At 37.9% G+C, this 13563-nt stretch overlaps 2 protein-coding genes across 2 annotated transcripts; one reads left to right on the top strand and one right to left on the bottom strand.

The window, feature by feature from the left end:
- Positions 1 to 392: 392 nt before the first annotated feature.
- On the bottom strand, positions 393 to 2716 carry LOC105927850 (cytochrome b-c1 complex subunit 6, mitochondrial). The gene is made up of 4 exons (XM_036141290.1): positions 2571 to 2716; positions 2237 to 2272; positions 1344 to 1505; positions 393 to 623 (listed from the first exon to the last, which is right to left on the bottom strand). Exons 1-4 carry the CDS (start codon positions 2613 to 2615, stop codon positions 591 to 593), a joined length of 276 nt encoding a protein of 91 aa, XP_035997183.1. The 5' UTR covers positions 2616 to 2716; the 3' UTR covers positions 393 to 590.
- An 894-nt stretch (positions 2717 to 3610) lies between these two features.
- Positions 3611 to 9440, top strand: LOC105927848 (cytochrome P450 2J6). The gene is made up of 9 exons (XM_012864804.3): positions 3611 to 4117; positions 4201 to 4363; positions 4594 to 4743; positions 4826 to 4986; positions 5523 to 5699; positions 6824 to 6965; positions 7076 to 7263; positions 7352 to 7493; positions 7806 to 9440. Exons 1-9 carry the CDS (start codon positions 3914 to 3916, stop codon positions 7979 to 7981), a joined length of 1503 nt encoding a protein of 500 aa, XP_012720258.2. The 5' UTR covers positions 3611 to 3913; the 3' UTR covers positions 7982 to 9440.
- Positions 9441 to 13563: the final 4123 nt, after the last annotated feature.

The following is a 13563-nucleotide window of genomic DNA, read 5'->3' as shown; positions in this document are numbered from 1 at the left end:
GAGCTGACTTGCCAAAAAAAAAAAAAAAAAAACAGAAACTTGCATAAATTTGGTCAGCAATTATGCCAATAAAGCTTCAATGCATAGGTCATTTTGACATTTAATTTCATTAAATGTTTGATCAGCTCAGGTGCAAAAAATAAAGTTCTTTTAAAAAGCAGTTTCATTGGGTTCATATTTGTAACCTGTAACCTCTCGTATAATTTGATTGTTAATCACAGCAATCTTTTTACTAAAAGTTAAGAACAACTTTGTAATCTCCCTATTGTCTGTTGTGCAATCAAGACATCCATCTGAGATCCTGTCTTTTAATCGTCTTTTTGAGGATTCAGTCAGCTTTTATACATAAAGGAATTATTTTACTAACATGCATAAGATTTCCAAAAGTTCAATTTAAGTGTTTCTAAGCCACTTTATTGATATATTGAATCACATCACACTAGTATACGTTTTTTTCACATGTTTAGATAACATACATTTAAAGTTACAACATGTAGCAGATACACACATGGACGGGTTTAAAACACCGTCCTCCTCGTAATATGATTTTTCAAGAATGACGTCAGTGAGTGGTCCAGCCAGAAGGGACTTCATTTGACAGAATGGAACAGTTTGTGAGACACCTGTAAAGAGACAAGGCAGAACATTTAACTTGAGCAACAAAGCTTCACACATTAAGAGGGAAATATACCTTCTTTTTTAGGGGGGAGGGATATGTAAAGCCCTAGGATGTTGTTGTAGTAGAATGAGTCACTCGCTTCACCTTCATCTAAACTATTGACCTCCATTTAGCTTAAACTTTAGCCCACACTTCGTTTGCTTTCTCTTTAAAGAGGGAAGACAAAACTTTTATAGCCTTGTTTTGGTGGATAGCCGCAGTTATAAAAAAACTAATTGAAGCTTTGAGCTGTATATATTTAAAACGTTTCTCTAACATGAAATATCAGTTTCTCTCTCTCCCTCTCTCTCATATATATATATATATATATATATATATATATATATATATATATATATATATATATATATATATATATATATTTTTTTAAATATATGTTTTATGTTTTGTTTTTTACAGTGGGAAGTCTGCATCAATAAATGAAAATGCAAAATACGTTAATCATTTTAGAATCTAGTCCCTTCAAAAAAAACAAACCACTTAGAAATAGAGCAACAGTTAAGTCCTCAACCAGCTCTGTCCATGGATACGATTCTGACTAAATGCAGACAAAGTCTTAGGTGAGATAACTGTCGGTATTCTAGTTGACCTGTTGATCATGAATCTTTACAACCTGTGTTCTTTATTCAGCTTACTGGCTCCAATTACTAAATGCTGTGCTTACGCAATGGTCCCGAGCATGGAGGAAGTCGAACAATTCTTCGGTGCAGTCCTCCTCTGTCTGAGACCGAGAACCAACTCTGGTCTCACACATCTCCAAACGCTCCCGAGTGTGCATGCAGTGCTCCGTCTCCTCACACTTCTGGCGCAAGGATTCAAGAGGGTCCTGCAACCAGAGTACAAGTACACACAAAGCATTTCATGATCGCATAGTATGGATGTTAATGCCCCCTGATACCACGGGGAAGTCAGTATCTAATGTTTAGCAATGCGAAGAGGGCTGACTTAACTAATTCCTAACATAAAATGCTAATGACGGTTAAAAAGTGTAATTTTTTTTTCATCGTTTTAAATATTACTATGAGACTGTTTTACACCAACAGCTCTTTTACACAGCGACACAACCTTGCCATCGATTGCTCTCAATATGAACAATTTAAGAGGTTATAGCAGGAAGGCTACAAAAGCAGAATTCCGTTTTTATTTCTTGTATGTTGCAAGGCCAAAATTCACAATAGTTTAGAGCTTTACAAAAACTGGACATTGAAATCGGCCATAAAATTCACATTACTAGATCAAAGTTCAGCAGCGTCTGAGACAAGGCTGCTTTGGGTGGTATACAGGGAGATGGTCTGACTGTGCTCAAAAATGAAAAAAAAAAACAAAAACAAAACAACAACAACTACAACAAGTCAGGCAGATAAGCTTCATATATATATATATATATATATATATATATATATATATATATATATATATATATATATATATATATATGTTCATGTTTGGGCATTCATGACCATTTAAGGTTTCCTGCATGGCAAATAAACAGCAAAACTCGTTCAAACAAATGGTCTTTAATTTTTAAATGACACTAGACAAATGCTGCTGACTCACCACCATATCCTCCTCTTCCTCCTCCTCTTCCTCCTCCTGAAACAGACACAACCGAATCAATGGCATCATTCACTTCACAGACATTAAACTGCTGTGTTGTGCTCATTTATAAACCTATTTATAAAATACAAATATTACAAAAAGCTCAATTTAGACTCCGAATTGTCCAGGATGTCGCCGCATTAATAAACCGGCCCATAATAATGAATAAGGATCCTAGCATCAATGTTAGCCAATGCTAAGCTAGGTGAAGCTACCTTATATGGTCCTGGACAGTGTCTTACTAAAAGTCAGCAGCATATTTTAATGTTCATGATAAGCAGTTGCTACTAACATCTTCGGGTTCTCCGTTCATGATCCTCTTCTCCTCGAAAACCATGTTTTAAGGTTTTTATTCCTGGCTGCCTGTCAAATGACGGCTCTTGGAGGACACCTCAGGTCAAACCAGCTAGCCGGCGGTCGTTGAAAACAAACACCCCATTTCCGGTTCCGGTACTTTCAGAATAAATCTTCTGGGTTCCTGATTGTCACCATGATTAAAATTAGTTGAACATTAACAATCATCTATAAGGATTCACAGAGACATGCATATCCGCTGCAAACAGACGACGTCTAATATTTACATTCCGACAAAAATGGTTTGTTTGTTTTAATTTATTTTTTTAAAGAAAGGTCAAAGTGAAGTAAAGGTAAAATGAAACAACAGATTCCCCTTTTCATCAAGCGTTATTTGAAATTCCAAATTAACCATTAACATTCATTTAATTTCATTAATTTCATTTGAGGACATGTTTGTAGCTTTAAAGAAACACGTTTGTTGTATTTTGAAGAGCGCCTAAACTGAGCAAACACAAATTCACTGCTGCCCTCTTGTGTTACAAAATAGTACTACAGTAGCAGAAATGACGAAAGACAAAAATAGGCTTTAAAATTCATAAAAATAGAAATTTGTATACATTTATATCAACAATATGTCTATGAATTGGATAAATTGTTTTGGAAAGAAGTATAAGTATGAAGCTTCTGTGCACTGCACAGCACAATGCCTCTATTTTGTTAGAACTGGCAGCCTGGCAAACTGCTCGCACTTAATATTGTTCTCATTATTATATCTAGAAAACGAGAGCATTATGCAACATCGATCTTTTTCATTTATAACCACCTGCATTCATAAAACTTCCCATAGAACTTTTGATCATTTGTTTCACACTAAAGATGTTAGGAAATAGCCTGGAAGACAATCCAGGCTTTAGATTCTTTTGCCTATAAGCAAAACTTGCCAAAATCCTATAAATGAATGACTGGAGCAATGGTGAGAATACTTTCTTGAACAAGTGGACTTTGAGACGTGGAAGCTGGGGATTGCGCCTTACTGCACAAAATCCTAATCCACTCCTTACATAAACACCGCATTTTTATCCATCATTAAAAAAAAAAAAACATTGAAATTTGTCCATTAGGTCAATAAGTATTTTACAAATACTACAAAATAGTCTGACGCATTCAATTTCTGTGTAAACTATAGAGATCAGAGTCCAGATTAATAAGTAATTTATTTCTCCTGAGACAACATTATAGACCGGTACCCTTACAGAAGTAACAGTGGTGACACATTTCTTCTGCACAATATCAGCTGTTTTCCTTAAAAAATAAGAACATCCTGACCGAGCTGGCAGAATGGATTTGTTCTTTTCCATATTGGGTTTTCTTATTGACTGGGATTTGAAGAGTCTGCTACTGTTTGTGGTAATTTTCATAATCACTTTAGATTATGTTAAAAACCGTCGACCAGCTGGCTTCCCTCCTGGACCCGGAGCTCTACCCATTGTGGGCAACATATTCACGTGGGACCAAAACAGGCCACATGAGAGGCTGATGGAGGTATGGAATAATCTTAACTTGTAGGCAACCAGAAGTTTTTTTAATTAAGCACATTCTAATTTCTGTCCTTTAATCCCACCCAGTTAGCAAGGATTTATGGAGATGTATACAGCCTTAGATTCGGTCAGAAATGGTCAGTGGTGTTAAATGGATTCGAGGCTATTAAAGAGGCTCTGGTTACGAATGGAGACAGCATGGTGGACCGCCCAGCACTTGCTATGCAGGAAGACGTATCCGATGGACTAGGTAGGTGAAGTGTTTTTGCAATGAATGCTCAAAAATATGCATATCATACGTGTTGCAAAATGTGACTGAATCAAGTCAATGCATGCATTATTATTTTAGAATAAAGAATGAATGGCATCCTGCATTCATGAAAGTTACGCAAACATAATATTAATGACAACAGCAGTAATAATAATCCTAATCATTTATATTTGCTCATTTCTTTTTTTACCTTACATGTTTATCATCAGGTGTCATAATGAGTAATGGAAACATCTGGAAGCAGCAGAGACGTTTTGCACTTTCAACCCTCAAATACTTTGGGTTTGGGAAGAAGTCTCTTGAACCTATCATCTTGGATGAATTCACACATTGTGCAGAGGAACTCAGAAGCCATAAAGGTACTCACTTAACACTCATGGAGATACATTCATAATGGTCAGTTGCACAATTAATTTGGCGTTTCTCTGTTAAATCCTGAAGGGAAGCCTGTGAATCCACATCTGATCATCAACAACGCTGTCTCCAACATCATCTGCCACCTGGTCTTTGGTCATCGCTTTGAGTACGGGGATGCAAAGTTCAGGAAACTGATGCTGCTGTTTGACAAGGCGCTCCAGATTGAAGCATCCACTTGGGCGCAGGTACTGTGTCTTAAAGAAACTGATGTGTGCAACTTTCGGCACTAGCCTGTTAATAGTAGTAGTAAAAGCAGCAGTAGTAGAAGTAGTATTTGATTTAGTCATCATACAGTCAACCCAACTAGTAAATTGTCATTCAATCATCAACCACCAACCTCTAACCAGTCATAGAATGTGTTGACTGCATATAGGGTTAGATACGTGCAATCTACTTAGATTTACATGCTTAACCTTCTTATTCATAAACAAAAGCTTCCTTTCAGGATGACAGGGAAAAAGAACACAAAAAATAATTTAGAGATGTAGATGATGTCCTCAATGGACATCAGTCTACTATCCACATTGTTCCAGAATGTACTTAAACTACAGCCTGGCATTGAAGCTTCGTAGTTTCATTTATTTTCAGATCATTTCAATACCTCCTCTGGTCTCCCAATGCAACAGTCAGCTGTAAAATCTACTCCTTCATATTAATCTTGATAAAAAATAATGAAAATTAACTCAATTTGGTCTTTCAATGTTTTTTTTTTTCTGTTCAGCTTTACAATTCATTTAGTCTGCTGATGAGATTGTTGCCAGGTCCACATCAGACCGTCAAACGGATCTGGAGCGATGTGAAGGACTTCATACGAGAAGAGCTGGACCAGCACAAGAAAAACTGGGATCCCTCAGAACGCAGAGATTACATCGACTGTTACCTGCAGGAGATTCAAACGGTGACTGGCGGATACCTTTGAGAGACCATTGACATGTTTTTATTACATTTTAACTCGTCCCTCTAAATTGTATTGCTTTGACATGTGTGTGTGAGTTAGATGACACGATGTAGAGAAAAAAGGGCCAATTGTGACGATTTGTTAAAAGGTAGGTTGTTGCCATATTGCATTTCAGCAGTGTATATAAATGCTCTGAAGTCATTCCTAAACTGGGAAATCGGTTAATTTTTGTTAATTAACTAGTAGTTTGTTGTTTTAGATATTTTAAAAATGTGTAACAAATCCAAAATGAAGTTTTTCTTGTCTGGAGAAGCCTTTTCCTTCAGATGTCAAGAGATCAAGCATCATTTAGAGTGAGAGCATCACCAATCCCATCTCTTGAAACCCAAGCAGAGGAAGGATCTGCTTAAGACCTCGATATGGCTTCTTAGTCAATAATGAATATCCACCAGCTAGCATTTAATTCCATGGTAACAAATAGCTTATTAAATGGCTGAAGCCCACTTTTCTCATTAATGACATACTGCTGGTGTTGCAGCAGACCCGCTGCTTTCTGACTGACAGTCAAAAACAAAAACACAGAAGTCTCTTAGTTGCAACCATCAGCTGTAAATAATCCATCCTGTTATTCAAGGGTTGGACATTGAAGAGAGAAAGCAGTGTTTCTCCCTTTTGATGTAGCTGTTTCATGTAGGTCCCCTCTAAGTTGTTAGTCTCTTCTGACCAGTTTCTATCTCTTATGAAATCTCACTCATTCAGCTGTAACGAACTAGGCTTCTGTTCCGTAAAAAGCTTTTAATGATCTTCTTTACATCATTGAAAGTTATGATTTTCCAGGAGCAAGAGAAGCTTCTGCAAATATTTTGCATTGCAGCATAATTTATGTGAACATGTCACGCACCGATATAACAACTGCAGAAATCAATGCTGCGCATAATGTGCCATTTTTATTAAGGCAATATGTCTGACCGTGGGGAGATGCAACTTGCAATCTTAACATGTTGCAGATCTGAAGCAGCTCACTTGTACATATTTAAAATTAAATGTAGCCCTTAGCTATATATGTTTGATCTAGTCGGGTATGGTTGTGATTCTGTTTTTGTTTCACATAATTATGTCCACAGAACAAGGAGCAGGATGGCAACACGTTTGATGAGGAAAACTTGATCATGTGTGTCCTGGATCTGTTTGTGGCTGGCTCAGAAACCACCTCCACCACGCTGCGCTGGGCTTTTCTCTACATGGCCAAATATCCTGAAATTCAAGGTGCAAAAACCAACTCAAATAATACTGCATTAGTAACACACACACACACTCAAAATTCAGGTGTTTCCACGTTACTCCCAACAATCTGACTGTGGATATTATTCGCACAGAGAAGGTCCAAGCAGAGATAGACAGAGTGATCGGACAGTCTAGACAGCCGTGTATGGAGGATCGGGCCAACCTTCCCTACACAGATGCTGTAATCCATGAGATCCTTAGGATGGGAAACATCGCCCCTCTTGCCTTACCTCACTCCACCAACAAGGAAGTCCAGCTGGGAGGCTACACCATTCCAGCGGTAACTTTCCCTATTAATTTAGTGTTTTTCAAACCTAATTTCATGTTACAGCCATTGTGAATTTAAACACTATTATTTGATTCTCCAGGGAGTACTGATAATTCCAAATTTGGCCTCAGTGCTGTTTGATAAGAAAGAGTGGGAGTCACCCTCTACCTTTAACCCGGGACACTTCCTGAATGACGAAGGCAAGTTTACTAGAAACGCAGCGTTCATCCCCTTCTCTGCTGGTAAGGAGTCTAAACAGCTCGACATACAGTCGCTTTCACACCCCAATATCTTTTCACATTCTTTCACATTACAGCCAAACGGCTTTTTGTTTATCTAGGTTTTACAGGCAATAGTGTATTGCTTTTTAGTATTTTTTAATTTACCATGCAGTTGTGAGGGCTCTAAGTCCAAGAGTTTGATTACAGTACTGCTGTTTTGTTATTTGAGAGTAAATCTGCAGTCAAATTTAAAAAAGCAAACAAAAGGTGATTTGGGGTTGTTATTAATTAGCAGCTCACTTACTGATAATTGCACCACTTCTCTCATTTCAGGAAAGCGTCTGTGTCTCGGAGAGAACCTGGCCAGGATGGAACTGTTCCTATTCTTCACGTCCCTCATGCAGCACTTTTCTTTCTCAATGCCGGCTGGACTAAAGGTTGTGATGGATTACCGTGCAGGAGTCACTTTGGCGCCAAAGCCATATGAAATTTGCATAAAGCCACGCTAAAATAAGTTGTTTTTTAATAACTTTAAAGGAAGCTTGGAATAAAAGGTTTTCCTCCCCTAAACATCCCTACATGACTCAACTGAAGAGTAGATGGTAGCTAATTTCTGCTCTTTAAATGCATCCCAATGGATGCATTTAATGGGATGATCCCATTAATAAACAATTTCATGCAATTGTAAGCACCGCTACAAAATGACAAGTGTTGGTTTAGAGAGGTCCTACAGAAAATCTACCATCGGAGAGAAATGTTTCAGATGGTGTTGGAAGAGCAATTGAGCCATTTCCTAATAATTTGTTGTCCATATTCAACAAACATGACAAATGATTGACATTGAATATATTTAAAATGTTTCCTATATTTTATTGCGATGAATGCAAATTTAAACAGTTTTGGAAAAATGCAGAGGAAGAAAAAGAAAAAAACAAGGCCCCAAGTTTAAAAAGTAGATATTTCATTACAATATAGATAACAACCCTTGTGGGTTTTTGTTTTTTTAAAGGAAACTCCTCCCTTTAAAAGGAACACAGCAGCAAAGAAAAGGTCTGCATAGCTGCTGCACATAAAACCCAACAGCTCAATAATAATGTCTCTCTGGAAGATGAGCCCAATGTGGAGATTTATACCAATAGAGGAGAGTAATTGTTGGGTGTTTCTGGATTTTAGTTTGCACTTGGTCTTCTGCAGAGTCATTATTCTGTTAAGTATCATTACTATTAGTAGTTTTATATTTTTCTATTAATTAAATATTATACGTTTTATGAAAATAATGTTATCAGACAAATTGGAAAGTCAGGTATAGGAAATGGATGGACTGATGAATGTATTCACTTGATCTCCAAATGATCCAGCAGGTTCAGCAAATAGAAAACAACATTACAGCAATAAAGCTTGTGTACAAACAAGAAGTCCCACTTTAACATTAACTGTGTGGGGTGCATTTTGGATAAAATAAGTCTGTTCTTCCTTCAGTAAAGTAACTTGAGGTAAGCTAACGCAAAATTGTACTCAAGTAAAAGTGGAGTCACTCTAAAAGTAATATTACTTAAGTCGACTTAAAAATTATGGGTCAGTAAACCTCTTAGAAGTACATTTTATCAATATGTTAAGTGGGTAAATGAAGGTGAGGATATATAAACTTAGTTGCTGTCTACTGCTGGTCTTTTATGATTTTGTATTAAGTTCTGTTATACCATTACTCCTTCTCTCTGTGGTCTATGGGTTTTATTTTGTTTCTGTGTTTATTTGTCGCGATTAATTTCACACATGCCTTTATCTTACCTGTCCTTTGTTAACCACTCAGCTGTTCATCATTTATAATTATTCCTATCATGTAATCCTATGTACTGTATGTTGCTTCTTTCTTTGGTTTTAGAGTTTAAAATTGTTTGCTTGTTGCAAATTAAAGCACTACTGAACTCTCCCCATAAGGCATTAAAAGTGTATTTGCTGTACTTCAAACTGTGGATCCTGTGTCTTACTCCTCAATATCTTTTTCTCCATTTTATTGTCAAACAGTTTGTCACTACAAGTACATGATCACAACTGTAAATTATTAAGAAAAGCAAGGCATGGAGTGGGATATTTTAATATGTCCTCATGTTTACTACCCAAGAGTATTATTATGAAAGAGTATTTATGAAAGAGTAAGCACTTACCTTTTTACCATGACTGTATTTATGTGTCTTTTGAAAAAAAAAATACCCTTGGCCCTTATGCCAAGAAGTCTTTATAGTTGAAATGATCTATTAAGTCTGTTTTAGAAATTGCTGTCAAATAAACACATTTTCATGTAAAGGAAATCCCTATTTATCCCCACAACACAGTTATGGCGTAACCCAAATTCAGTAGTCAAATGGCTCTCTTACAGGAGAAGTGATAATAATTTTATAGATTGGCTTGCGGGTTTAATTATTGTGCTGTTTAAATATGTGACTTGGTGGCTCGAATGAAGCAAAATTCCTAGATGAGTCACAACATCCCCTTAGCACAAGTTTGTTTATTTTTTTCCGTTTTGAATGTCCATAGAAACTGGCTCTGCCGACTCGTTTTAGCCATCAGCACTCTTCACCTGAACGTAAGAGTCTGAATGACCTGTGACCAGGATAAGTTGGGTCGACAGCTACTTTTGCTGCCCCTTTACTGGCCCTGGAACTCAAAGGGTCATTAATGGTCCCGTGGAGCTCTACTTGTCCATTGCAATTTGGTCCTGCCAAGTTTGTGGATGAACTGAACCACACGGAGATGGATGAGCACCAGACAGACTGAACGATGACAATGTGGAACATAATCAGAAGCTCTTGAGCAAGGTTGTACTTCTTGAGTGGCCACAGGAAATGTAGTCTCTGCTGGGCCTTCCTACAGATAGTGTCAATGTGTGAGGACCATCTCAGGTCCTGAGAGAGGGCGGTTCCTAGGAACCGGGAGTGATCCACAGTAGACACAGTGTTTTTGAGGATGGTGTGGGGGGGGGGGGGGGGGGGGGGGGGGGGGCATAGTGGGTAGCGTACTCCTGAGGCTCACCGTCATCTCCAGGAGAAATCCACCAACTTTGCCTCAAGCACATATTCCTGACCTAAATTTATTTTATTTTAAAAACAGAGCAATACATATTAGCATGTAAATACATGAGATTTTATGTATGTGCCAAATACTATCTCTGGTCGCATTGGCAAATTGGTCAACAAAGATGCCACAAAATGTTGCGACTTTCAACAGAACACAATAAAGGGCCCACTGCACTACTTCCCATCTTATGCTAATTAAATGGGACATGTCATGCAAAACTCACTTTCTTAGCCCTTAAATACATTTTGTTGTGTACTTGGAGTCTCTGGCAGTGCAGAAAAAGTGATTGTAATCTGTCCCGGAGCTGTGTAGATATCTTTATATCAATTCTGGGTCAGATTTTTCAAGCTGTTTAGTTTTCTCTATTCTCTATTGTGGCTATTTGTAGTATCTGCTGTGGGACTGCTAAACAAGGTCATAGAGGTCTGGCTTACTAGTCACGACAATTTGGCATTTTTAATTTGTCAGTGCAATTTTGTAGTCTAATCTGAAGGATACTGATGCTAGAAGTGGATAAGTCATCGGTTGTTCATTACACTGCCTCCCAGCATACTACAAAAATGGCAGAACAGGGGGGAGTGGAAGGGCCTGCAACGTGGAGAGGGTGGGGTGGGAAGTTCCTCCTTTAGATTTAAAGAGATTTGCTCTCAGATGGACCTCAGAACAGGGTTAAAAAGAGGGAATGTGGGGTAAAATTAATAAGGAATGCTGACCAAGGCATTGCAGTTCCACTAATATAGACCACATGATGCAACTAAAAAGCATGATGTGTCCCCTTTAATAAAAGTGAAGATGTACCATAAGTCTAGTCGGCTTACTAAACTAATGATCACATTATGACCACTGAATGAGTGAATTGAATGAGCAGGAACATTGTTGAAAAATCGACAACATTAAACTCCTCTTATCTCTGTCAGATTCTGCAATGTAATAACAACAAGCAGTTTTCATACTTCTCAACTGATGTATAAAGAAAAACAGTTGCTTTTATAACACACAATCCTTATTTTTATGATTATGTCTCTACAGTGCTAATTCAGTATTCAGTTTTTGAACTGCTGCAGTTTTTTTGGTGAAAATGTGGGGAGGATGAATTATAGGGCATTCTCCCTGGTACACTTGTGTGCAAAAATACATTAGGTATTCTTGGATCACAGGAGATGTTTTATTTTAAAGTGTAACTCCCCCCGATGTAAGGGCATAACCCCACTCCCAGACACTTTTGGAAAAAAGGCCATCAACGTGGCAGATTCAAAGAGAGAGATGGGGGTTTTAAGCAGTGCTCAGTACTGCGAAAATGAGGACGAGGGAAAACTGTGTTTCATCATTTCCAACAATGATGAGACCCACAACAGAGAGGAGGTCCTCAATTTTACACAGTGGTGCTCCAGGAACAACCGCATCCAGAACACCAGCAAGACCAAGGAGTTCATAGTGGACTACAGGAGGTCCTGGAAGACTGAACACGCTCCTCTCTACATACACGGGGAGGTGGTGGAGCGTGTGGACAGCATAAAGTTCCTGGGCATCCACATTTCCTCTCACCTTTCCTGGACTGAGAACACCCCCCACCCTGTTTTGAAGGTCCAACAACAGCTCCTCTTTCTCAGGCAACTGAAACGAACTGGACTTTCTGCTCATAAACCTTTATGGAACCAGGAGTGAAAGTACTCAGCATGACAGTGTGGGACGGGAGCTGCACTGTATTAAATGCGAGTGGTGTAGCTGATTAGTTGATCAAATATTGAATAAATGGCTTCTTTTTGTTGCATTTAATGGCACACATATTTGTATTTTTAGATAATTTTTGGCCCTTTATTCATTACATTGCGTCATTATGCTGAAAAAAAAAAATCCTGGTAAGGACCCTGATAGTGTCTCTCCCAAAGACACAATGATGGTCAGACGGGGGATTGAACCAACAACCCCCCAGCTGCAGGAAAAACTCCCTAATTCCCTCATCCCACTCTAACAAACTACCGTCTCAATGCCAGCTGTTGGTTTTACCTGTAACGTTTGTGGCACTTCAATGCTACATTTAGAGAAACCGTAGGTGGTATGAAAATACTGTCTTCAAAAAAATTTCAGTTTTTTCTCTAAAAACAGAAAGTTAAACCTTTTTTACATGAAAGTATGAAAACATAGTGAAGTCTCAAAAATAGTGAATTTGAATTTTTACGTCTTCCTGTGAATCCATTCATTCCAATGGCATTTTGGGCTGTGTGATTTTTTTTCTAGTTACATGATCGTGGTAACTAAAAACAGCAATATCAAAAAAACAGCACACAAATTGAGTCTGAGCCGCACATTTTCGATATAGGCTATATTGTTAGGGAAGGAAGTAGATAACAAAGAGCCCAGTTAAGAGTAATATGTGCCCCTCCACGTGTTTCATTGGGCATGGAATTGTATTATATCCCTTATTGTTGCTATAGCAGGCCCCAATAATTGTGTTTTTAAAAATATACACAAATACACTTAAAATCACGATGTTTATTTTTGAACAACATTGCTAGGTTATTATGCATCTGCATGATGCCAAAATGATTTCTTTCAAATATCAGCAGTTCAAATATTGCTTAGCAGTTATTTACAAACCCACTTTCCATACCTTAACAAGATAGAAAAGTACTTGGTTAAATTGAACACGATTTTCCAATATCTGACCTGAACCCCATAGAGAATTTGTGGGGTATTGTGAAGAAGAAGCTGAAAGACACCAGACCCAACAATGCAAATGAGCTAAAGGCCGCTATTGAAGCATCCTGGGCATCCATAACACCTCAGCAATGCCACAGGCTGATTGCCTCCATGCCACGCCGCATTGATGCAGTAATCTGTGCAAAAGGATTCCCAACCAAGTACTGAGTGCATTAATGGACATTTTCAAATGTTTGATTTTGTTTTACTGTTATAATTTTTTTTTTACTTGGTCTGAGGAAATATTCTAATATTTTGAGATAGGATTTTTGAGTGTTCTTCAGCTGTACGCCATAATCAGTGATATTAAAACAAT

Source organism: Fundulus heteroclitus, chromosome 9 (genome assembly GCF_011125445.2).
Source record: "Fundulus heteroclitus isolate FHET01 chromosome 9, MU-UCD_Fhet_4.1, whole genome shotgun sequence".
NCBI lineage: Eukaryota > Metazoa > Chordata > Actinopteri > Cyprinodontiformes > Fundulidae > Fundulus > Fundulus heteroclitus.
Note: the sequence above shows the minus strand (reverse complement) of the source record. Positions and strands in the feature narration are given on the sequence as shown.

What these genes read in the sequence shown, in the direction of transcription:
- LOC105927848 (XM_012864804.3), top strand. Translation starts at nt 3,914, where the DNA reads ATGGATTTGTTCTTTTCCATATTGGGTTTTCTTATTGACTGGGATTTG. An exon ending in AGACGTATCCGATGGACTAG is followed by an intron (nt 4,364 to 4,593) that starts GTAGGTGAAGTG and finishes GTTTATCATCAG; the next exon opens with GTGTCATAATGAGTAATGGA. An exon ending in ACCTGCAGGAGATTCAAACG is followed by an intron (nt 5,700 to 6,823) that starts GTGACTGGCGGA and finishes TTATGTCCACAG; the next exon opens with AACAAGGAGCAGGATGGCAA.
- LOC105927850 (XM_036141290.1), bottom strand. Translation starts at nt 2,615, where the DNA reads ATGGTTTTCGAGGAGAAGAGGATCATGAACGGAGAACCCGAAGAT. An exon ending in AGGAAGAGGAGGATATGGTG is followed by an intron (nt 1,506 to 2,236) that starts GTGAGTCAGCAG and finishes CTCTGGTTGCAG; the next exon opens with GACCCTCTTGAATCCTTGCG. An exon ending in TCCATGCTCGGGACCATTGC is followed by an intron (nt 624 to 1,343) that starts GTAAGCACAGCA and finishes GTCTCTTTACAG; the next exon opens with GTGTCTCACAAACTGTTCCA.